At 39.0% G+C, this 26,780-nt stretch overlaps 1 protein-coding gene across 3 annotated transcripts in view; it reads right to left on the bottom strand.

Moving 5' to 3' along the window:
* Nucleotides 1–26,780, bottom strand: part of atp9b (ATPase phospholipid transporting 9B) — a 56,594-nt gene that overhangs the window by 22,950 nt on the left and 6,864 nt on the right. For all 3 annotated transcript variants that reach the window (XM_033637100.2, XM_033637101.2, XM_033637102.2), the window contains 11 exons: nucleotides 22,926–23,076; nucleotides 21,734–21,847; nucleotides 19,205–19,313; nucleotides 18,444–18,502; nucleotides 16,460–16,511; nucleotides 13,773–13,867; nucleotides 10,936–11,016; nucleotides 8,443–8,518; nucleotides 5,288–5,364; nucleotides 1,373–1,533; nucleotides 912–1,054 (listed from right to left, as the gene is read on the bottom strand). In XM_033637100.2, coding sequence (XP_033492991.2) covers nucleotides 912–1,054; nucleotides 1,373–1,533; nucleotides 5,288–5,364; nucleotides 8,443–8,518; nucleotides 10,936–11,016; nucleotides 13,773–13,867; nucleotides 16,460–16,511; nucleotides 18,444–18,502; nucleotides 19,205–19,313; nucleotides 21,734–21,847; nucleotides 22,926–23,076 — 1,118 coding nt within the window. The remainder of the gene's footprint in view (nucleotides 1–911; nucleotides 1,055–1,372; nucleotides 1,534–5,287; nucleotides 5,365–8,442; nucleotides 8,519–10,935; nucleotides 11,017–13,772; nucleotides 13,868–16,459; nucleotides 16,512–18,443; nucleotides 18,503–19,204; nucleotides 19,314–21,733; nucleotides 21,848–22,925; nucleotides 23,077–26,780) is intronic.

Genomic DNA, 26,780 nt, shown 5'->3' with positions numbered 1-26,780 from the left:
GATCAGCGTGGTAAGACAAAGAAGCATGTTAGGGCCCCAGCAGGAGTTTATCACTCTGGCATACTGTCTAGCATTAGTAAAGAGCAGCTATTTGTTATTAGAGGATCAGGCCATGATTGTAAAATGAGAGAAATTGAATGAGGCTTAAATAACTCCAATTCAGAAGATTTGTTGAAACTTTTGTCCTCAGCTATTTTTTTATCTTGCATTAGCTGCTATTATGTCAACAATTTCTTCAACCTGATTGAAATTATTCTAAATTAGAGATTCCAACGTAACTGTTTATATGGACACAAAATAAAGTAAGGTAAAGTTTACATGGCCCAAAGCATTTCATCAGAATATGACTTTTTGGACTGGTGCACTGTGGTTCTGCATGCAGTTAAACGTCTATCCGTCAGAAATATAACAGAATAAGTCATTTATTTTCTGAATTTTTGGGAGAATATTAAATTAATTCATATATAAATAAATATATAAAGTACAGAAGGAGAAGAAGTGGATCCACTTGTTACTATAATTTAGTTGTAAGGAATCCAAATGTTACCCAGATAACTTCCTTTAGCTGCAAATTACGGCTGTCCCCTACACAGCTTACATGCAGACTATCAGTATACTCTACATTTAACCAGTGTTCCCCTACTTCTAATATGCAGACAACTGACTACTAATGACAGACAACTGTTAGGGCCAATGACTCCACAATTCAGCCTGAAACAACAATGTAACATAAGGTTACTGTTTCAAAATCAGAGAATACATGTATTAATCAGAGTACTCACATATGAAAATGGATCTAATGGTGCACTAAATAACTATAAAAACGATAAACAATTCTGTCAAAATCAGCAGAGGGAGGCACACAGAAATAGCTCCTGTAAATGTAATCTTCAGTACTTTTGGACACTCACCCGTCTTATCAGTCAGCAGATAGACTAGCCGGCCCAGTTCTTCTGGAATGGTGCTGGTTCTCACAACAGTGCCGGGGATGTTTTCGTCTTTCATGATCATCCAGCCATAGGCTGACTTTCCCATGTCCAGGTTTACACGCAAACTACACATGGGAAAAACAAAGCTGTAATCTATCACAGAACAAATAACAATAAAACAACAGCAACAGAAACTGAATTAAAAGATCTGGTATGTTCTGAAAAATGTCTTCTGAAAAAGAAGCAGATGGGCAGCCTGGGTTTCAAAGCAGGGACACAAGATTTTCAAATTTAATTTATGCATTAATTTTTCCCATTTTGAGACCAAATGTTCTGCTTGGAAAAAAACATATTACTGTTCAGCCATGTTTATTTGGCTGTGGTCCCAAAATGACAAACACAAAACAACAGCAGTTCAAAGAATGGAGAGAATCACAAAGTACCTGATGGGGATGATGTAAGAGAAAAGCACGACAAAACGGAAAAGGTTGCGGAACCAAGGACCCACAAACCCCTGAAGCGCCACCATGACAACGGACAGAACCACCTGGGCCAGGAACAGGGCCTTTGTGAGGCGGTTCAGCTCTAGGTCCAGTAAGCCAACCTTTGGGGATAAGAGGTCTGAGGTCAAAACAGCAAATATTACAGATTCACTATTGTAACTATATCTTCTAAGCAGGTTGGAGCATGGAAATAATTATAAAGATAATCTTGTGTGTATTAGGTTTGGTCCTCTCTACACTCCATTGCTTAAGGACAGTGATGTTTTCCTTCAGTGGGAATCACACAATATTAAGTCCAGACTGGAGTTTTAGAGTAAACATCTTATTTGTTTTTTGACAACTTATACTAGAGAAGACCCTTTGGAACTTTCCCATCTGCTCCTAAAGCCTTACAATATGCTACACAGGGAGAAAAAACAAAGCCGATGAAAGACATTCTTAGCTGCAGGCTTTTATCATGCAAACCATGTGTACAACATAAATAAGTTTATTGGTGGCACTATTTTGGGGTAATCTACAAGCTGCATTATTGTCACACTGAAGTATTGTCCTTGAATGCAACGGAAGGTTAAAGGGCTCAAAAATAGATAAAGTTCCCATATTGAGATGGCTTTCTGAAGGAAAAAACACAACAAAAAAGGGGTCAGAGTTGTCTTTTATTTTTCGAGTGTATCTCCCAGCCAATGGAGCATGTGGGAAAAAGATGTCAAATAAAGAAGTGCCCTTCCCCTTTCTGGCAGAGCTCACAGCAAAGCCCTGTACACAGAGGGCTTTCTTCTGACGCACCACGCTTACAAAAACAGCAGAACATAACATCTCTCCTCCCTCAAATAAAGGAACTGCTCTGAAAAGGAGGGGAGGGGGCAAGCACATATAAAAAGCAGCAAAATTCCTCCACTAGCGAAACCCCCACCAAGCCCATTCCCCTGAGGACTGGGAGAGCCGGGAGACCAGTGTGACTGATTTATCAGTTGCTGTTAAACTCCCAGTAGCAGAGTGCGGAGGAAGGGAAGGGTAAGGGGAGCGAGCGGGCGGGTGGGTATCTCCCCACCCCACTGCCTCACTACATGGTTCATGGTTGAGCTATTGAGAAAAATAGGGGGTTTGGGTGGATTAAAATGAAGAAAAATTAAGACAGAGAGCACAGTGCACGCCTGAAAAGCAAAGGATCCCCTTCTGCTTGAACAATGGCTAGTCTAAATTTTCCAAGCCTTGCCGGGGATCAGATGAAGTCATTATTCATTCAGTCAAGGGGGGAAAAAGGACTCAATTACCTCAACCTAAAGATGCTATCAATGAATAAAAAAAAGTGCATATTTTACTCCATTCATCTCCAAGCCATTAAAAGTGAAAGGAATGATTCGATCTGCCTGTGTGGCTTGTATTTTAGCATGTGTGTGAAATCTGATGAAGAATTGCAGCCCCAGGACATGAATATTCATCGAGTTAAAACTAAAGAATATCAGGACTTCAGTCACTAAGTAGTGCATTGTTTGGTGCTTGTGACACCGACAAATCGAGGAAGTCAGGAAAATAAACTCAAATTGATTCTTGGGATCTTAGTAAACAACTTTAAGTGTAATTATTTGCAGAGTAGCACAGTTTGAGGCACACATAGAGTATTGGGACTTGGATATGTACTTCAAATAGAAGAATCTTTACTGAAGAGCAGCCTCTTGTCAAATGACATTGTTCTGCCTCTTTACTCAGACAGAGGTCTGTCTAACAATACTGAGACAAAGAGTGAATCTATGTCTGACGTCCTGTCAGATTGATCAAGTGCCGGCATTGTCCTGGCCCGTGTCACAACAGATTATATGAGGCCAAAACGTTCTTGTGACTTTAGCCACACTGTATCGACTTTCTCCCCCAATCCCCAGTCTCCATATTGGCACTTCTGACATCATCTCCTTGAAATATTGAATTCCTCTCAACTGTCGAGCTCACACAAAACAGTGGCCCCCGCCGTTCGACCGGCCACATCAGCGTTCTTAATAAAAGACACTGGTGTCAAAACTGTGCTGCAGTAGGAAGAGGCTATGTTGTGCCACAGAGAGCTTCAGTGGTGCGAACTGCTGTAGGTGATAACTTTGTGTGTAAAAGTCATTGCATGGTGTATGCGCTGTAGCCAAAACACCGCCTCTTGAGATCCCACTGATGCCTGCCTCTATCAGTCGACCCGTGTCTATCTAGCTCAACTATCTTCCAGGTAAAATCTTATATTTAGAATCAGATTTTCATTAATCTCCTCAATCTGGGGACAAAACACTCGATGGGGATTCTGTGGGATTAACTTTCTGCTGAAAATGTCATTTAAATCCTCGGTTAGTTAATTTCCCTTTTGGTTAATTAGCAACTGGCGCTGACCTTTCACATTGACAGGTCCAACTTTATCTAGAAAGTCAAGGTTAAAAAACCACCTCGCCATAGTGATTGATTAATGATTAGAGGCAGGGGAAAAAACAATGGCAAGAGGGGAACTTGGAACAGATGTTACTTTGTGTGAGGCATTTCACCCTCTGCAGCTTTTATAAACTGTTTATGTTTTTACTGGCATCACCTGGCAGGATCTTTATATTTTTGAGTTTCTTAAAGCTTTGGGGAAATGCCTGGAAAATACCTGAATGTCTCAGGCATGCCGGAATATAAAACCAAGATATACTCATTAACATTTTTAATCAATCTCTTCCCCAAAATCAGTAAGTGTATTTTAGTGTTGTCAGCAATGTAATTTAGTGACTTAGTTATGATTACCACATTTTATATTACATATTTATATATTCTTTATATGGTCTTCTGCTTCAGGCACACTACTGCAAGTGTTAACATTACGTAGCATACACTGCTACATGTAGCCACATGCTAACATCAGAGAAGCATTCAAACTACATTGTAAATGCAGATTGCTGCTGAATGTGTTTGGTTGTGTTTAGAAACTTTTATTGATGATGCTTTTTAATGGTTTAAAGTGCTGCTACCCACATTACAGTCATTCCCTGGCTGCAAGTACACAGCTAACGTACACATAGCTACATGCTAACGTCAGGGAAACATGTAACCTTGGTTGGTGATGTTGTCAATTCCTCTATGTATCATATTCCTGCTGGAACATGCCCCGTCGTGTTTAGATGCTTTAATTGGTGAATTTTCACGCTAAAAAGTGCTGTTATCCTACATTACAGTCATTCCCTGGTTGCAATGACAATGCAGAGACGCCAAGGTACAGAAGACTTGGAAACGCTGACCAATCAAAGCAGACTGGGCTTTTTCGGGACAGGGGGCTTAAAGAGACAGGTGCTCCACGGAGTGTTTTAGACCGAGGGTGAATACAGTTGTTCAAGCACAGACAGATTGAGGAAAATAAACAGTTTTTAACCATTAAAGCATGTAAACATGTTCTAGTAGAGACCTTAAATACAAGTATGAAACTGAAAATGAGCATAATAGGTCCTTTTTACATAAAGCCAAAATGATTAGGGGATTTGAAATTATCAACACCACTTATCAATTAATGTGTGTATATATACAAAAAATACCTTGTACCAGCTCTAAACTATATAATTTGGTGATTTCCTTTGTCTAAGGTGATAGTAAATAGAATATAATTGGATTTTTAGACTGTTGAAGAAAAAATACATTTGCACGTCATCTTGGGATTTAGTGAATTGTCGTGGGCTTTTTCTGCAACTTTCTGACATTGTATACACCAAACTACTTATTACATCATTTGTTATTTTAAAAAAAGGGGAAAATACTATTACAATTAAAGCATCTATGTCCCAAAACTGTCAAACAAATCACAGGACTTGCCGTCTTCCCTGCACAAATACTAAAAAAACTAAAAAAAGTATTCACCTTGTTCTTGGCGTAGGACGTGTTCAGTACGCTTCTGGTCTCTTTGCCTGTGTAGATCACCACCCCTATCACTGTGCCTGCCAAGGAGAGAGACAAGGAAAGTAATGCTGCTCATTAACTGCACCCCACCCCCACCATCTCCCACACCACACACATACACACACAAACATACATGCACACACTCGTCTTGGTCAAGTAAGATGAACAGCATGAGAGGAAACACAATAAGGCTGAGCTGAGGCAGTTTTGTCTCATTGCCACTCAGGCCAACAGACAGGAGTTTAATACGCTTAGACTCTCAGGGCCTTCAGCCACCCTATGGAAGCTCATAAAACCTGATCAATACACTGCCATCTTTATTTGCCAATTCATTACGGTGGCCTTATTACAAAGGATTAATGAGTCATTAATATTAAATGAGCTTAATGGGTGAGCAAAGGCAATAATAAACCTAAATACAGCCCTGAAATCCCCAAACCATAAAAATGGCAAGAAAGTTAAAAATGGGCAGAAAACAAAATGTGGAAAGTGAAGTGCAGGCAGGGAGAGGAAGAGAAAAGAGACAGAGAGCTGCAGGACCTGTGGAGAAAGGTGATGAATTGCTCTCGTTGACTTCTAACTTCAGAAATATTGAGGGATGTGACAAATGGTTTGAGGCTCAGCATGCACAGGGGCTTCAATTTGAATATGCGAACAACTAATTCTCTTGTCACAGCTGGACTGGGGCCTATGAGAGAGTGAATACATGGTGATCCGGGCCAGTTCAAGTGCCCAGAATGCCACTGTAGAGGCAATGTAGTGCCTGTCAAGGAGAGCCTTGTGAGGGAGAATGACATTCCCAAGCCGAGATGATGTAAGGGGTCTAAGTCAGGCTTTTTTGTGCGAGAGTGTGTGTGTGTGTTTGTTCTTCTGGTCAAGGTCAGGCCAGAGGGGAGAGCAACACCGCAAATCAATGGTGTGGCCATCGCTGGGAGCGCCGCAAACACTCTCAACTGACACAACCGTTTCTGTGGGGAATCGCTAAGTTGGAGCAAGGGAGGATTACCTCAACTGCGGGTATTCTCATAGTTCTTCAAACAAGCACACTGCAGAATCAAATCAAATGCCTTCAAGGTTTAATGCCACAAATCCTTTGTGTAACACAACTTAGACAGAATCACTTAAATTCCCCATGAAATGAAAAAATACATTTTCCCAGTTTTAATCCTGTGTCCCTGTCTTAATTGATCATTTATCTTGTTATATACCACCTATATCTCAGAAAATCAGCATGAAAATATATTTACATTACATCCTCTGTCTTTTCTCTTCCTGTAAATCCAGCCGAAATGATTTCACATGTTTGATGACTCATCCTGCACTCAGGGACGTTTTCTAAAATTCATCCAATCAATGAGACTTTGGGCGGCTAGCTAACACAGCAATGTGGAGAGAAATGTGTGCTTGGATATCATCAGGCAAAACCTTTGTTTTCAAGTCCAAAACAACATGGTGGAGCTCTAATGAATTCATCTCTCCCTTGTCTTCGTTCTGATCTCAGGGCGAGGAAGGTGAGTATGGAGAAAACAGTCAATCAGCTGCGACTCCACTATAGCGCTGTATTGCACTAAACTCTAAGCCTGCCCACTTTTTAGCAGTCCAACCAAATGCAAAGGATTTGATTTAAATCTCTCTTATAACTGTGCACTGCTCAAATATTTAGTTTCAATGGGAAATATGTCACACTACAGAAGCTAAAGGCCCTCCAACTTTCATTTCATGGGGAGTTTAAATCATTAACTACAATGATGAGCAGGGGTTAGAACTGGTGACTAGTTTTGGTTCTATTAAAATGTCAGAGAAGTATAAAGCAAATGTCTAAAACCTCAGAAAAACTGAATCACTGTCATCAACAATTTTTATGTGAATATAAATGTGTCTCTTCTGATCCACGTTTCCCTGCTGTGTGCCACTATAGTGGGTGGAAGGGGGGGTGAAATTCAACAAGGGCCTCTGTCTGGACTTGAAACAGGGTCGTTGAGGTTACATACACTCCCAGCACCCAGACTCATTTTATGTCTTTTTTGGTGGAGTAGTTGAATGTAATGGTGAGTCCCAGAATGACATGAAGCAGAGTAGGGTACCGTGAAGTCAAGGTGTTCGATGTACCAACATTTTCACTCAAGTACATAAAATGTTTTGTGATACTGTTTTAAGATTTTAATGTGTAAGTTAAAATTGCTTATAAAAACACTGCCCCACAAAAGTTTACTGCAGTAACCATGGCAACACTAAAACTGAGAAAAGTGGCTTTTAGGTTTTTTAACCATCCAGTCAAATGCTTTATATGTAGAAAAGTGGTAATACAGTAATTAAAAAGGTATTTGTAAAAGCACATTTTAAGCCTAAAAACCATGACCAGTGATTTGACTTATGACCACAAAAATGCACTAAAACTGTAGTTCCTGTACACTGCCTTTGTATTACCTTTAACAGCTATATAGTTAATGCAACAACAAATGGCAGTAACTACAATTTTAGCGTCTTATCTTTTTCAGTATTAGGGAAATTGTTATGTCTTACAAAATTCTATACGTATTTGTTTCACTAACTTTTTTTAAGTAACCCTCAAGTATCATTTTGTTGTAACTATCAAGTTTGACCTCACTGATCTTGCTATGGTCATTAATTATTTCGACTTTGGCATCATCCTCATTCTCAAGTTCAACATTAGGTAATACGCATACTGCAAGTTTTCTTGGCCTGAAAGAATCTCAAACCTCAGGGAACCCAAGACAGAGTGCAGCGACTACATTTACTGTGGTTTGCCTTGGGTGTTTGGGTTGGATTGTGTTGTTACTGCAACTTGTACACCCTATTTTCTCTGACCAAAATTGTAGTAACCCGGATTAGCCTATGTAGGGCAGAACTGGTTGAAGGTAATGTACCTTTTTGGTGCAGATATACAGTATTTTTCAATGTAATGTCAAGGTTTTAAAATTGCTTCCTGACAAACATGGAGATTCAACAGGCAGCAGACTGTACATAAAACTCTATATCAACAGTCAATGTTACTGAGAACCAACACACTGTGGCTGCAAGGCATCATCTGGAAAAATCTTATTTCTCATTTCAAGATAAAAACGGACTTGAAATAAAAGTTGTCATTCACTTACCAGATGCAACGACTGTGCTGGCCCACAGAGTGTTTTCAATAGACAGACTCTCGTGGATCTGTGGATCTGTGTCTTCCTACAGGAGAAATAAAACGAAATACTGCTTTACAATTTGTGTATATGTATGTGAGCCTGTTAATTGGCAGTATGGTACATAGTAAAGAAGAGCTGCTATGTTTCAAACATTATCTTTATATTGAATCTATGCTGTTGTGTTGTCATGATGGTGGAATTTCTAACTTTCATACAATATCTTGAAAAACAGAGATATTAATACCATTCCCAATCAATAACACAGGGGAATTTGAAACTGAAAGGCATACAATTTAACCTTTTAACCTTTAACGTGCCGTTGACTGCCTGCATTTCTCATTTGCTGACTGCTGGCATGTTAATATTTTCATCTTATAGCTGTTTTAACCTTTCCCAAAACTAAGGCCTTTGAAATGGTTTTCCATAAAGATAATGAGCGATTACCAATGTTGGTGCGGTTGACGTCCTGAACCAGAAATATTTAAATCTGTTATTAAAAGATGAACATAACAAGGCCAAACCATGACTGTGAGTCTTGAAACTGTTATAAATATTCAGAATTGATAAGTAGGGATAAAACAATATTTTTGACAGTAGTACCATGTCGGCATGGTGTCTCCATGTAACTGTCTAACTAACACTACAGCCAATGAATACAGGCATTGTAGTTCAATAACGGTTAATAACGAATGTCAAATTTGTTTGCACATCCTTTAGTAGAACACCCAAATATAATTAGAAAATAAATGTCACAGGTTTGGTTGAAAGTGACGGTGTTAATTAGAATTTAACTCGTAAATGTCCCTTATTAAAACACTTTAGTGGGTAAACAAGGAAGTCAAAAGAGAGAAAACACCTACTTGAAAGAAATACCTTAACTGTGTAAATTTATTTCTGCAATTAGCAACCTCTAATCAGTTCTGTTCAGTGTGTGCGTGAGCCATGAATTTTGCCTGCAGATAGTTCATTTATGTGTTTAAGCAATAAATACTAAAATAAAGAAATAATAAAGAAAATTAAAGCTTAAACTGATTTACATCAAGTAAATATTGTAAAGTAGTGTGTAGGGTGATTTCTTAGGTCACATTCAAGAACATTTGTTTTTAGTGATGGACCTGTTTTACAGTATTTGTCATGATGTCTAAAAACAATTTGACAATGGCTCACTGACTAACATTTGTAGTACAACTAACCAGTTTTATGTGTTTTATTGGAGGACAGATAGAGTCAACACTGTTGTGGTAGTTTTGGTAGTTTTAAATCCTATTTGAAAACCAGAATTACCACAAAAATAGTACAATTTCACAGTTCTTTTTATTCTCTGTTTGGGGAAAACACTGTGTCAAGGCTAACAAATTTCCCCTGAAAATAAAAATTTCAGCTGTACAGACATGAGGAAAACAACCTCAGTTAAGCATACAGCCTGACCGGAATGGCCGGGCTCTGCTGTGCCATTAATTTTCACAAGCACCTGACACAGTTGTGCAGACTGTAGCAATACAGTGGTCCCTTTATCAATACTACTAGATTTGGCATGGCGATAGAGGCTCCTTTTAAAAACAGTATAGAGAGTGCACGTAGATGAGATTTCAGTGATAAATAAGCCCCTGGAGAGCCTCTTGTTTCACGCTCCCCCCCTCCCCCTGTTTTACCCCTCACTCTTAAATAAAGACGAAAGCTGAAAATGGCTTGAGTCAGGAGTGCAGAGTCAAGGCTCCAGTTTCGGCTCAAATTGCCTGCCTGATATGATAATTATGATACCTAAGCACCCACATCCTGTCAAACCACTCAAACATGGGAAGAGGTGCATGAAAAATAAATGGCAGGTTGCAGAGTGCTTGACCGCTCTGACATTGGCATCATACTACGGTGTTCATAACTGCAGAGGATCTCAATAAAGACCACAGAAACAAAGCCACCATATCCGTCTCGAGGAGAAAAAAAAAAAAAGGAAAAAAGAATAAATAGGTAAGTTCATTTGCTGCGGATCTGTGGGAACCCATTTTTTTCCCATCCTGCTCAGACTAAAAGCACACGCTATGCAAAGGAAGGCCGCGGAGGATGAATGAGCGGAGGAAGTGCTCGCTCACTAAGCCTGGTGTGTGGCCAAGAGTGAAGACGGGCCACAAAGCCTCCCTTTGTACTGGAGCTCTCCTCTCTGTGGGGGCTGCACTAATCTGCTATTAATAAAAAAAAAAAAAAAAAAAAAAAAGGGAAAAAAAAAAATCACTGAGCAACAAGCAAGATGGGATGGATGGAGCTGGAGCTGCGAGAACCTGCCTGTGATGTAAGAGGTACGCCTGCTGGAGATAACAACAGGCCCGGATGGACACACAAGATGTCATTGTTGCTGCTTGTCAACACACTGCAGTGATACACATCTTCTATGTCAATCCAGTTTGTAAAGAAAAACTCTGCGTGTGTTTAACAGGTTATAAATATGTCAACGAGTTACTGTACCCTTGTGAAGTTCCCCTCGAAACTGTGGATGTCCAGCTGAGGCTTCTGGGCGTAGACATAGGCGCTGATGGAGAAGAGATCCTGAGGAAATGAGTCACGACAGAAAGGGAGGCGATAAAAGATTCAGCATTAATAAATTAATATAAAACTCAGACACAGTCTTATTTAACTCAATTACCACAGTTAGTAATTCTTTTACTGCACAAGATGTTTTGTTCTTTTTTGACTGGGTGCTGTGTTTGATCTTTACCACTTTTAGTATGCTTTAATGTTTGCAGTCTATACATTTATACTTGTTCTAATGCTGCAATCTCTCTCACACTGGAAGACATGTTTTATTCTCTTTAAAGGGATACTCTTGACTCTCTGAAGTGTATGAGGTACTTATTCAAAGTCAGTGTATTACATACAGTAAATGTCAATCAGCATGCCACCAGTTTGGAGAAGCAGGCAGAAGTTACGACACAAAAGCTAAGTAATGTACTGCTGTGGATGGAGCACAGCAAAAGCTATTTAAGTCGCTACAGTACTAAAAAATTGGCATTATTATGATTATATTTTTGACCGGGAAGACATTCACGGCTTTAGTTTCCCATCTATGTTCTTATCTGATCTACTGGTCTACCGCTGGCTCGATCAGTTAGTTATTTTGTGTTACTGTGAGACTTTTATAAATCCGAACTAACCCATTTAAATGCCAAAGTCAGGGTTGTCTGGGTTTGAATACAGGAAAATAACAGCTTAATTTCCCCTTCAGAAACCCCTTTATGACATTGAGGTAAAACAATGAAAATATTCTAAATATAGCACACACTTGAACTGATATAAAAAAATTTAGGTGTCTAACATAGGTTTTGTTGCTGCCCCCTCCAAAGTAGTAAATTGTTCACCTTCTGTGTTGGACTCCAGCCTGCTTCTCCAAACTAGGAGTGTGCTGACTGACATCTACTCTATGTAACACACTGACTATGGATCAGTACCTTATACAGCCCCACTACAAAAGGTTTAAACTATCCTTTAATAGAAAAAGAAACTGAGCTTCAAACGAAGACACAATAATAAACAACTAACTAGTCTTCAGTCATCTGTTTGTCTGAGTCATCCCAACAAGTAAGACTGCAGCCTTTGGCCTGTCAAGCACCTAACAGCAGCCTTTTTTTTTGCCCCGAGTGGAACCAAATTGATTGTAAATATTAAATTATTCAAGCGGGCAGGCAGGCAGGCAGCCTCTGCAGCGGCTCGGCAAGCCTCAGTCATGCTCAGATAGTGTTCTCCTGGTGAGAACATGGGCAGAGTGGTTAAAAAGGAGCAGGGAAGATTATTTTACTGAACCCCCAATGGAGAGTAGTGTTGCTTCAGCATTTTACAGAAGGCGGCTCAGAGACTCAGTGGCATCTTGATGCATTCAGAGAGATCAATGTGGCTGCTGAGCAAACTGGACTTATTTAGTGATTGAGAGCGGACACAGAGGAATAACAACACTCAAATCTGACTGCAGTTAGTACTCTCAAGTTTTTGGTTTTTAAACTTTACATTAATACAAAATATAATCTACTGATCTAAAAAGACTGTCCAGCTTTATGGACATCTCAAAGTACTATCACTATCCAGCACATAGCATGACCTGATACATTAGTGCACAGGAACAGCAAACTTTGACAAATAAACTGAGGTAACACTACTGAATGTGCGCTCACTTTTTACCACTAGTAAAATTAACAGCCATTTCAACCTGAAAACAACAACATCACACTGATCTGTCTTGACTCCCGACAAAATTAAAAAAAAAGGCAATATCCTACTAAGCTGTTTACATGGCTAATGAAAAGAAATATACCAATAGTATTGTTGATTACATGCAATGTGCACTAACATGTCATTTATCATGTCAAAATATAGAAAAGTGGAATGGCTGTAGCCGCCTGTGCCATTTTGCAACTTTGCCCAAAAGTAGGATTTTCTCAAAGACTCATTCAATGGTGTCAACACAGCCTCAACCACACTGCTGAAAAGGTTGACATTGTGATATTTGCACATATCCAAAAACCTGTTACTGGCCAAGTCTTTCATAATGTTTAAAAGTAAGTGTGTTCCTCCTTCCAACCTGAAATGTGGGCTTTTCTTTTTGGCATACATCTCTAGCCCACTGCCTTGCAAACTGTTGGTGAGTCGGTTTGTGTGCTACATATCCAACAATCATAAACAGGCAAGAGGCCATGTGTCACAAACTGCAGTTAAGACACAATTGATTCTTTTTTTCCGGATGCACTGTATACATGTCCACAGAATACTCCTAAAACCTGAATATCGGTATTCCAGAGGTCTTACTCAGAAAATGATACATTCAAAATATCAAAATGAAATATGCTGTTTGCATTACTCCTACCACAATCGTCATATTCAGAATAACAGTGTGCATGTAAACATAGTCAGTCTAAAATACTCAGAATAAGTCTTTCCAAAGTGAGGGATAATGTTGTAACAAGGTTGAATAGCGGCTAAAGTAGAAGACAACTCTTGGTCTCTTGAAACCTAATATAGATGCCACAGCTCAATCATCAAATTACTTGCTGAAACTTTAATTCTCTGATCACACTAAGTGGCAACAAAAAAACACCATCAACTCAACTTAAATCCTAAGTGTTGAATATCACCTCCAGTTAAAGGAAGCTGCTGCCAGGTCCAGACTGCTCCTGCTGTCTGTCACCAGTGATTAGGTTTCCATCACGGCCAGACAACTTCATTTGATGAGCAATGCTTTTAGTGATAACAGAACACTCATTTGCAATTGGTTCGTCTGTTACGAGAAAGTCACTACCATCGTAATGTATCCGTACCCCCACTGCTGGTAGTCGCTGTGTGCATCCAACAGCAACCTTCAGTTTCCAGTCTGTTTCTCCATCCAGCTGGTCTGTTCTGATGAAACAGGCACCTGAAAAAAGACAGAAATGCTATTAAGACTGTTGCATGGTTGGTCACAATTTTAATTACAGGATAAGGGTAAATGCTACAAATAAGAAGTCTAATAGCATCACAAGTACAGAAAAGTTAGTGAATGGATTTTAGTTACACAGGATTATCTATCTAAAGTTTGCCAGCATTAGCAACTATAAGCTACCAATCATACCAAACAAAGTACGGCTGTGGCAAGGGGCAACATCCGGGGCTGAAATTGAGGGCAAAGCAAAAGTGCAAAAAAAACCCTGCAGTTTCTGTACTGGCCACTTAAGGGCTGGCTCCAGAACCAAGTCAATCCCTAAGCACCCCCATGTTACAATGCACAATTTCACAGTGGAAATAAACATGTGTACAGCCTGGTAAAAAAAAACTGTTATGGCCTCTATAGCTAATTTCTCCCTCCATGATGCTGAACAGGGGTGATTTTTTTGTATAACTCACCTGTTCACATGTTAATAAGGCTTAAAGTTACAAATAATTGAGGGCATGGCTGCTTTGAGTGACAAACTGTCTGCTAGGCGTCGCTATGGTCTATAGCTATTCAGTTTTACACAGCCTGTTCAACACAGGAATGTTGTGCTGTTATTCTGCCTAGCCGTTCTCTATAAAAAGTATTATTGTGGAATGGAGAGACAGAATTGTCTTGCCTTTAAGCCTTGCAGCGGAGGGAGTAAGAGCGCCATATTGACCTGTGTATATAAGGGACAGCTAGTAGGAAGGGACCATGGAGGGACGGGTGTGACTTTTTGATGGCGTGTTATGTGTGTGGCCCATTGCCAGGAAGGTTAAAGGCAGCTGATAGCAGTTAGCAGCTAGCACAAAGAAAATATACAGAAACCGAAAATGTTCGCAAACTGGGGAGACAATGAGGTACAGGAGCTGCTTAGCCCCCAAGCAGAGGATGAGATCAGCCATCATAGACAGTAAATGACTGTTATGGTCATGTTATGACATTATTTTTTAAAAGCGCTGCCCAATGTGTAAGTTACGTTATATGTTATATATACTGAGAAATGTTTCACTTCCATAACACCGGCATGCTATCTTAAGCCCTACACTGGGATGGCATTATGCTTGCATTGTTTGGTTCTATATGATAAAGCAGGCTGGCATAAGGAAGGGTCTTCAGTGCAGCCCTATCACAGGATCTTAGTGTAAAAAGGGCTAATAAGTCAGATCAAACCTCTCACTCCTCCAAAAAACAGCTGGCATGACTAAACTCAAGACTTCATAACAGTCCACAGACCAATGGGTGACATCATGGTGGCACCATCCATTAGTTTTGGACAATCTATCTGAGTGGATTGACTTAATAAAACGTGTATTTCATAGCCTATGAATTCAAATTTTTATTTGCGTGAGAAACATAATATTATTTCATCTTTTAGTTTTTTATGGCTGTATCACAATCTCACACAGAAAATTTATGATTTGTATGATTTTATACATGATCCAATGAAATTCAGCAAGAAATACTTGCATTATTGGAAATCCTGTGAGGTTAAACTGAAGTTCTGATGTTGTTCAGCCAAAAAATATATAATGCTTAAATGTCACATCTTTGTGAGACATTTAACATTCAAAAATTCTAACACATGTGGCTTGTAAAAATGATGTGACTATAATAAACTAGCATGCGTCAATTGCCAACAGCAAAGTACATTATAGCCTGCAGCACAACCCAGAGCATCCGTGGCTGCTGTGAGCACCGCAAGGTCCGATAAACATTGAGCAGTCGTGACCTGTATTGATCTGAGGTAATATTACATATGAAACTGATGGATGGGAGCAACTATTTGACAGAGAGGGTAAAGGGCAGCCATAAACCATCCCTGGAGAGTTAACTATGATGGAAAACATTAACACAAGGAGGATGATTCATGCTTTCCTTCTGCTGGAATGGCACTCCAGCACCTCACGTAACATCACTTAGCTGTGTGTGTGTGTGTGTGTGTGTGTGTGTGTGTGTGTGTGTGTGTGCAAGAGCATGTGAAAGACAAAGTATAGGAGACTGCATGTGTGAAAGATAAAGATGTGCTTATGTTTGTGTATGTGTGTGTTAGAAGCATAAGACATCAACAACTCCCTGCCAAGCATATTGGCACATCAGAGATTGATGGAAATGATGTCCTCAAAACATTTCCTCCTGATACCCCTTAGAAAAGAGGTAGGATCTGACGCAGCTCATTGATTAATTGGAATTTGCATCCAGTCACTAGAGGAATGTGACATAAATCATATGAATCACAGGCTGCCTCGGAGAGATGATGTCAAAGGACTGGAAGTGCGGGAAAAGTCAGATCTTTTACCAAAATGATCTTGACACAGTTCGTTAAAGTGCCACAGGACACACAAGGTTCAGCTGTAAGCCATTCTGTCTATTGTATTTTGTATTATTGCATTACTATTCCACCTATTGCAATGATTTATTATTGCTTATCAAGAGATTTTTCTCCATTTTAAAACCTTAATCAATCCAGGAGGAGTTTTGCTGATCATAATTATGTCTTTTCAGCACTGTCCTGCTTCACATTGATACAGTTACACCAACACTTTGCCTGCTCACCATTTTTCTCTGACGTTCTTAGGAATATCATGTCTGCAGGAATCCTTTGGTTCTACAAAAAGAAAGAAAAAGGTGGTGTGTTACTGAGCACTGTGGCAACAGCCCCTTTGAATCTTCCTGAATAATTAAACAAGGTCAATACCTTGACCGGAGGGTGAAGGAGAAACCGTTTTTTAAAGTCTGTCTAACACACAGTAATGGGAATTAAACTTGTCTACTTTCTAGCAGCAGCTACATTTCATGTTGGCTGAGCTGAAACCCAAGATCACATGTTTAACAGTTAAGTGGGGGTTTTATAGTATCAGAAGTGTATTATTGGTTTCTGTCAAAGTAAAACAAAACACTGATTAACACTGTACATGGTCCCTTTTCAAAATCAGGTAAATTATTCTATCAACTTTAAAATGGTAGCTCATTCAAAATCCTCTTAGTCTTGTTTTTAGAGGTGGGGAGTTTAGTAATGCATGAAATCATTCATTTGAATGAAGACCACAGTAAAATTATTAGCCACATTACGAAAATTTCACATCAGGATTATCCAACATCCAAAATAATTGCATTTCACAATACTCATCAAAATATGCTTAAGACTCTTTAAAAGGCACTGAAACTGGAATCACTCTATCTTGCATTTTGTTAAGAAACAAGTATTTTTACTGCATCACAAGGAGGATATACATCTTTTTTTTAGTGGGCATCCTTTTCAATGAAAAATTACATAATCTTAGAAAATATTTTTTAACTATTTGAAATGGCATCATATTTTTTTATATGAAAAATGCTGATGGCTGATTTAGATTTTTTGCATTTTTTTAAAGTTGGTGTGTATGCAGCCTGTATTTGCAGAGTCTCTTTAATAGCTGGCTGCCCAGCAGTCTCTTTGGGTGTTGCTGGACACGACTATCCTGAAAATGGAAATTCACAATGATCTTCTTTTTTATTGCAATCAATGATGAAAAAGTATCATCCTATCCCTAAAAATTCAATTAACTCAAACATGAGAATCTAGCGATGCAATTCAGTATTAATTCTTAAGTGACGAAAGTCTGTAAAACATTCATTAACTTTTTTGTGCTGGGTAACTTGCATTAGAATGCGGTAGTGTCATCACATTTCAATACCAGAAATGCGAAAGTTAAAAGCAAAACCTGATTTTTATGTAGCAAAACTGCTACCTCGAAAGCAACTGTCACCAGCCTTGTCTAAACCACACTGCATTAGCAACATCGTGATTAAGGTTCAGCAAAATGTAAACACTCTGTATGTACATTGAGAGCAACATTTCATTATCAATTAATCTGCAGATTGTTTTCACAATAAATCATATAGTACATAAAATGTCAAAAAATTGTGAAAAATGTTCCACACAATTTCCTGGAGCCTAAAGTAACGTATTCAGCTTGCCTCAATTGTCAAGAGCAATAGTCCAAAACCCTCAGATTCTTAATTTACTATCATAATTGACAAAGAAGAGCAAATTTTCGCATTTAAGAAGCTAGAACCTGCTTGAAAAATGAAATGAAAATGATTAATAAATAATTAAAATAGGCGATTAACTTTTTTTCAATCAAATAGGTTCAAGGTTCAAGGTTTCTCAATTAACTGGAGATGGGAATTTTAGCATTACAAAACAGGACATCATAGTAAAACAGAGATTTAAAGAACATTAAAACAAAATACTTAAGTATCATTTAGTATCAAAGTATAAGAATGTCATGACAAAGTGCTTCTATATACACTAAGTGATTAATCGGCTAATTGTTGCAGCTCTAATGTGCACACATACTAAGGAGATAAAGCTGATTCTGATATACTCTGAATTAAACTGAACTCTTGTTATCAATAACTTAAACTGGGTGCACACAACAGCTATTCATACATAAAACTATTAGAGATAGTAAAATTTGTAGCAGAAAACTGCCCAAAACTGATCCTTTGAAATGTGTGCATGCAGATAAATATTAAGGAAGCACTAAAGATTTACCTTGTCAACGATGATCAAGTCCCCAACTTGTATGTCTGAACTCTTCACTTGAATTTTACCTGAGGATAAAGACAGATTGAATGAAGAAACTACTGAAAGACAACAGATGTCACTTCACATGAAAATGAGTCTCTTAATTTTGAGATATGCTGTGAATTTTTAAATAGCTTTATGAAATAAAATGCAGATATTGATTTCTGGCACTTTACAATGACGCTGACTCTTAAAACCACAACCCACTTTTTGCTACTGCTTTCTCCTTTCTCTCTCACCGTCTCAGAGATTGATTACCTCCAGCTTGATAATTTAACACCCCTCTGTTTTCATCTCTGGTCAGAGGCATAGACAAAAACAACGGCACATAGGGTCACTCTCAATTATACTGCCTCAATATCCGCCCGGACCCTTCTTCTTCTGCGCTCACAAGCACACATAACTGCGTACATGCACATGGGCGCACGGAGAGTGTGAGAGCTACATCCTCAGCCATGGTCACAGATACCACACAAGGGATTTTACCACACATTCAACACAGGGACAGATCTTAGATCATACGGTCTTGAGAAACTGAGAGAAAAAAAAATCAATGCAATTACAGCAAGAAGAATGACTTCTGTTACAAGTGTAGATCCAGTGGAGTGCCGTCTCTTAATTGCATGGGGAGAGCTTGACTATACGCTGGAATATCCGTTATCATAATGTCAGCAAACAGTTACAGGCATGAGGAGTACGGATAGATTACTCTCGGTCCTCTCACTAACCTCTCACTGTGAGCTTGCTGTAGAGTTGAGAGTTCATCTCTTTGTCCCGTTGGAATCGTCGCACTTCGTCCACAGCCTCTCGCACCATTGTAACGGCTAAGACAAAACCCTGAGTGACAAAAGACACAGATCAATCACAACATGATAATTTAACAAAGCTTCATTATTACCAGAATGCATAAACATAACATAAAAAGCTGACTTTTACACGTATGACAGGTTTAAGTCTTAGTTTATAAACTCTTACTAAAAATCAAATCAAACTGAGAACAGAATTGACACTGAAAACTCTGTGAGATGTTATAAAGTTCTTTAAAAACAATTTTAAACAGCTTACTCGTTAGGATAACAAAGCCAGAACCTGTAAATTTAATTCAAACTGTACGGGTTAAAACATAAGTGATCTATTTTTATCTATCTTTAGGGTCTGCAGGTAACGATTTTTTTCATAATCTTATTATTAATAAATCTGCAGATTTTCTTCTTTATCAATCAATGAATTCTTTAGCCTACAAAGTGCAACAAAAGTAGTGACAAAAAGGCATGTCACAGTTTCTGTAAGTCAAAGGTTATGTCTTCAAATTACTTGTATTGTCTGACCGACAGTTCAAAACTCAACAATATTCAATTTACAAATAAATAAAAAAGACAAAAGCACCAAATACTTACATTTAAATGCTGCAACCTGAACACATAGATTGTGAAAATGCTTGGCAATTAATCTAACACTATCTGGCTTTTGTTTCATGTTGATGACTGTTACTCACAACAAAGACTGTCTGAAAGAACAATTACGGGTGTATCCCTGCTTAGACAAATGTAAAATGGGTGAGGTGTCCCTTAGCAACATCTTGGATGTATCCTGTAAAAATACTGGAGAAACATTTTCCAAACTCTATAGTCAATCCTAAAGTTGACCTAGAACCCAACCCTCTGGTTGTCCTTTTTTGGCACCACTGGAGAGACGTTTACCTGACTCCAATGAAACACTGCACACTGTCCTTCGCCCCTCTTTTGGCCAGACATGCAGTATTACTAAGATGGAGAGATGCTGCCCTGCCCAACCACGCTTAATCGCTCAGGGACATTATGTTCTGTCTAAACCTTGACGAAATCTGGTACTCAGTCTATAACTGAAACGGTCTGGGGACATTTCCTGGTATACTTTCAGAACCTTCAGTCAAACTAATTTTTCACTCTCCTTTTGTCTTACTGTGAAATTCTGTTGATAATACAATCTGTATAAATTTAGCAATGTGTAAACCTTTTCATATTTATTCATTTATTTATTAATTTTCCTTTCTTCCTTTTCTTAATATAAAACCCAACTTCCAGCACTTCCTGATTCACCTCATTCTTGCCTGAACTTCGGGCCTCCCCCATTGCGTGAGTTTACACTCTTACTTTTTATTTTGTATTAAACCTTTATTTAACCAGGAAGTCCCATTGAGACTGAAAATCTCTTTACAAGAGAGAACTGGCCAAGGTAGCAGCCAATCAAAACACATTTCAAATGCAACAAATACAACATATAATACAAAATCCACAATAAAACAAAAACTATTCAAACATAGTGGCCTCTGAAGAAAAACAAGCACATGTCTCGTCACCACATTCTTTATGATGCCCTTAAATTCATCAATGGTCAGTCGAGTAAGTAGCCATGTTGATTCCCAAAATGTGATCACTTTATCCAAACATTAAAAAAGAAATTTGTGCCAAAGTTTTGGGAGCTGCTGGCTGCATGAGACTAGCCGGTCAGCATATAAAAGCACATGTCAACAGTGATTATGCAATTATTCTCACTATCAGCAAAAAAAATGTTAATGTTGAACACTAATATAGATGTTGATGATGATGATGATGATGCTCTATAGCTAGCTGCTATAATTAACATGAACGCAGGCTTATCTAATGCTAGCAAGGTGGCTCTAGCTAGGCTACAGTGCTTGGTGTTACTGTTAAGCAACAGGCTAACAGGAGAGCTACTGTTAGCTGGATGGGGGCTGTAACAGTAGTGTATATTTATCTTGAAACCGCTGATTTCGATGACAAAGAAATCAGGATTCTGTACATGACACAGAACAACTAATGCCTGGAAATCAGGTGGTTAGCTTGATCTGTTAACAGTTACGCCTGTCAAAACCCTTTTAGCTGTCATTTTTTAGAAGATACTGCATTTGGGATGTCATAGATGGCCAACTAGTGAAGCTATCGCTAAACCAGAAGAACGAAAACAACTGCGCTGGAAATGGAAGATAAAGAATGGGCAGGGTAGCATAAGATAATTATTACTCAAGGGACAATGTACCCTTTAACATACGGAACTCAAGCTTGTAGATGAGGCTGTTAGGGATGAGGGATGATTGGGCCAAGATGTCATGTTGTGCTCCTGTATTACAATGAGCTGTCTTTATCTGAAATATCTGTTGTGCACTCTACAATTTCCTGTGTATATATTGTACACTTCTAAAATTCAATAGAAATATTCTTGAGAACAGAACAGTGTAAAAACTGAAATGCATTTACCAGAGGTGCCCAGTACGTGTACAAATATCCGATCTTCAGTGACGGCACAAACTGGGAACAGGCCACCACCAGAAAGTAGAGATTGAGGAAGAACTTGAACTGCTGGTAGAGAACCTGAGAGGGAAGCAGAGGACAGGGATTCAGCGAGGTGAGCGAACATGTCAGCAAGGTGAGTCAAAGACAACAACAGCTGCCAAAAGAAGACAAAGTGGATGTAGCAACAACAAAGCAGGCGGGATGGGTTACTGTACGTGTTCCAAGGTGGAATAAGATACATGTTAATGCTGTTAACTTTACATTAACCTAATGGAAACTCTGACACTTTGAGAACTTCTGTTTCAAATGGAACACAGGGAAAGGATTTCATGTTGGTTGATGCCTACGCTTTGCAGAACAAACACACAGCACAAGACAAACAGGACGGATAACCACAATAATGAATGAACAAGGAAAACAGGCCAACTTTCTTAAATCACACATACCAAAGTGCCACCTGTGACTTACTGAGAGCTCTTTGCTAATGGGCTATCCATCAACAGGGATCCCTTAGTATTCTCTTCATCTAAGGTCAAATTTTGAATAATGCTTGCTATAATGAGAGTCTTGCGTCTCATCACAGATTATCAGAGACAATGGGATCAATGGACGGTGCTCGACAGTTAATGAACCCCTTGACCTTTAGGGAAAAATGCACACTGCTAAACTCAATTTGTGTGTATTTAATAATTCAACGCACAGGGAGAAAAACAGAGCCGTTTTGTTCACCATCGATGAGAATATCTGCGTCTCCAACAGACAGTTGACATTTTATGGCCCGGGCCAAAGGCGCTCCTCTTAATCATGGAGTCATTTGGTTTTTAATAAGTAAGTCTGATGGATCTGTAATGTCCCCTACAGTGTAAACCCTTAACTTAATGACAGAACAGTTAACAATTAGACCCAGAGCATGCTACTGTGCTTTAAATACTGATAATCTGTGGAAAAAATCTACATATTTCAACAGGAAGGAAGACTTGCCACTGTGGGGACTCTAAAAGTTAATAACAGTGGAAACGCTGACTTAAAAAAAGGCCATAACTTCTCTGTTTGGAGCAAAGATCAGAGCATGAAATGTGAATCGTGTTACATAAGGAACGACAGTTAACTTAACACAGGATGTAGATCTCGTTTTTTTCTCTGAAATCCAACTCACCCCAGGCACAAAGGTGAAGATGTTGTACTTCTGGTTTTTGATGGCGTTTTTGGGGTACTTCTCTTCACATTTCTCCGGACAGCCAAGCCAAACCGTCCTGGCCTTCAGCTCCTTCTTCCTCCGACATATATGGGCCAGGCAATCACAGCAGCTGAGGAGGCAAGCCGTTGAAATGATTCAGTGTAAACACATTGCACCAAACACATGCTACTATGGCCACATCCACATAAGTACAAGTTCATTAAAAAAGGGAAGAAGAGGCCCACTGCACAAATTAGAATGCTATCAAGTGTTTGGTTGAAATTCTAATAAAAATGGGAAAATACAGAGATCTTTTTAATAAGGGGGAGATTGCTTGAAACTTATTTTCACCTGGATTTTATGTTTAAATATTAAAAAGTTGTTTTGTCTCTTCAACAGGCTTTCCATTTCATTTTGACAGTAAACAGAGTCTTGTCACTGGGAGGACAACTTCTGGCTTCTGGATTGTGAAATACTGAAAAGAGGGAGAAAGACTAATGAACAATTGATAATGTAGCGCAGCCAGGGGTCAAATTAGGTTAACAAAAAATTATTTGGCAGCTAATTACATCTTCAGAATCATGCTCTAGATTTTACATTTGTGTTTTTTTTTCAGGTGTTAGTATTAATTAGGTCTTCAAGGCTTCTTTTGACACAGTCTTATGAGGGAGTTCTTTTCTTTCAGAGCTTTCAATCATTGAAAAGATTAGTATCTCTCCAAGAGGAAGTTCTCTTGCCAGTGCTGTGGGAGTCAAGCACTATAAGAGCAAAACACCTGGTAAACCTTAAGAACCAGAGAGGCTATATGTGCAGACAAATATACTGTGTGACAGAATATGATACACATTTGTTTTACCTCATGTTGACTCTTTCAGACATGCAAAGACCAGCTATTTCATATGTACCTATGTTATTATTATGATATCATCAAAGTTCTAAGAGGAGATTAGAGAGAAGAGATGGATGATAGATTGACATTTACTTTTTAAATAGTATTTGACTTTCTATCAACCTGCTAATGACTACACTGGGGCTTATCTAGCATATCTGATATCAAATGCAAACAGAGGTGTAGTGTGGGGGTAAATTACAATGAGAGCAGCTTGATGTGAGCATGACCTAAACTGGCACCTGGGGGGGAAAGAGGGGAGTGTCAGTGTATACCGTCATGCTGATCGACTTGGCTTTTCCACTTTTTAAGCAAGTTGGCAAAACATTAAACTAAATAAATCAACTTTGGTAAAAAGTCTTGTTTGTATTGGCCTCCATGTTCCCTGTCTCTGTGCACTCTGAGTCCAGTTTCATAAGAGCGATTATTTGAGCAAATGAATGCTATTCAAATAATATGCCATTTGAACAGTCAGAGCTTATTCAGTGTGAATTATTTGTGTTTTATAATCCCACACTAAGCACACATAAAATTACTGGAAAGCATCAAACTGGTCAGCTGTGAAAAATCCGATTTGTTCATTAGTGGGGGGATGGGGAGGGGGGATCAATATGCAGCTTCAACTGGAGATGCACCACTGACAACAAAACGGCACAGAAAACAGAATATTCTATGAAATTCCTCCATTGGTAAATGTTACTTTTTTGGGCACTGAAGTGCTGCACAAACATTTGTTTAGAAATGTTACACTTTATTGTTCTGGCATAAACAAACACTCCTCTCTAAAGGAGCATCTTTAGAGGGCAAAACCTGTCAAATTAATCATTAGCTGGATAAACCGTGCCGTTCTGTTTGACCTGAAAATCTTTTTGGACTGATGGTGCGCATCGAGGAACTCGACCAAAAACATGCCCTTATCCTCTCTTTGCACTTCATGCACAACTACCGGTGCGTTTGAAATCCAAACTGATCATCACGAGCATACCTACTGACATTATACATTACACATACATTTACAGAATGACAAAACACTGCCAACTTTCAGAGTGGTTAAAGGTCCAAACAGAAGTACAATAACTCCAATCACAGATAAAAAATGATGTGGTTTTGCAGCACGGCAGAGGAATTAATGAGGTTTTAAGGCAGCATATTTATGTGTACTTTTCTTGGAAGGTACCTGAACTCACAACCATTCTTGGACAATGATTAACATCAATTCTACAATAAAATTTTTACTGACAGCCTGCTGCCTTTATGTTTAAAGATCTGTTACACTTTCAAAAATGTAAGATGCGTTGCTTTGTTGCCGGCTGTTTTCGCGGGTGTGTTAAACACACTTTAGAAAGGAGTGTCCCCAGACTATCAGAAGGCAGAGATCTCTGAATGTGGCGAGACTAGTTACAGACAGGTTCTTAATTAAATCTTGTACAAGTAGTTTAAAATTTACAGCTGTCAATCTTCCTCTATAATTCCATTGAAACTTTATTTGTTCTCATTTTTAATATTCAAATCATATTTGACTTTTCAATGCTCAAACACAGCCTAATATTACTGCAAACCCAAATAATTCCTTTGGGCATATAATCACACGTTTCATCATGATCATGATTATTCTGATCGATTAAACAGAGTCCACTAACACACATGAAACATGGCTTTGGCATTAACATAGCATTCAAATTTGGCTGAGCAATGAGTGTCAAGATTCATAGACAAAACTATTGTTTTGTGCTAGTAACCATAATTAGCTTAAGCCTATGGCATTTGCTTTTATTGTAACATAACAAGTTCACATTCACTTCACCTGTCTCTTCTCTCCTGTGCTCTGCAGCTCGGTATGTGGACATATCACACAAATCATTGACTACCAAATAAATGGACATTTTGTTCCTGGCAGGAGTTCATGTACATGCTAATTTCACTACAAAAACCTAAATAAGGTAGCAGCTATCTATAGAGATATTGCCCCGGTGTTGAAAGTTTCTGGTTAACTTAAGTAGCCTTATCAAGGTAAATGATCATTGCTAATAACAATTTATTCACTGTTGGCTATACTGTATGTCATTCCCAGTAAATCTCACAATATAAAACCTGTGTTTTCTGTTTAAAAACAACAAATGCAGGAAGACGGTAAGTAGCCTACTCACCCATCTTAAAATGGTTACCTTGAGCACACAGCTAATAAGTATGTGGTTTGTTTACATACAAAAGTGCATGTTCAGTGTGTGGACAGAGAGCTTTGATGTGAGGCGACACATAAGGCCCATTTCCACCGCAAGAACTTCGGGGTAATTTTATGGGGCCGGGGCCGTTGGTGCGTGTCTCCACCACAGGAACCACCCCCGAAGGACAGAGTTCCGGAACTTTTACAGGGGCTAAACAAGTCCCTGCCTCGGAGTAGGTACTTAGAACGGCCCCGAAAGACTCCTGGCTGGGGCTTGGGGATTACTTGGTGCTGATTGGATATACTCAAGGCGGGATGTGACGAGAACAGAAAGCAACAAAATAGCCAGCATTTTTAAAACTCAGCAGACGAGGGTTAGCTCGTTCATATAGCTTCCGTCGCCATGTAAAAAAACACTCACTAAATGGCCCGTGAAAAAAATGTTTTTTCCAGCGGATATTTTAGTTACAACATGATTGAGCTAGCAAAGCAGTTTTGTGTTGCTATGTGTGGTATTTATTCAGTTTTGGGAAATCACGATGTCTAGAAAGCATCAGCTGACAGGGATAGCTAAAAGCAGCAGCAAAGCTAACATCAGGACGTCATCTGTTAAAAGCCTCCCGTTGTCGGATACAACATGAAACTACTCCAGTTAGCTCAATCATGTTGTAACTAAGACATCCGCTGGAAAAAAATATTTTTTTCACGGGCCATTTAGTGAGTTATTACAGACACTGCTACTGGCTAACGGCGTCCCTACGTCGCCCCGGTCAAAATGGTC

This window comes from Epinephelus lanceolatus, chromosome 16 (genome assembly GCF_041903045.1).
Source record: "Epinephelus lanceolatus isolate andai-2023 chromosome 16, ASM4190304v1, whole genome shotgun sequence".
In the NCBI taxonomy this organism is placed as follows: Eukaryota; Metazoa; Chordata; class Actinopteri; order Perciformes; family Serranidae; genus Epinephelus; species Epinephelus lanceolatus.
The sequence above is the reverse complement of the archived record's forward strand: the minus strand, read 5'-3'. Positions and strand labels throughout refer to the sequence as shown.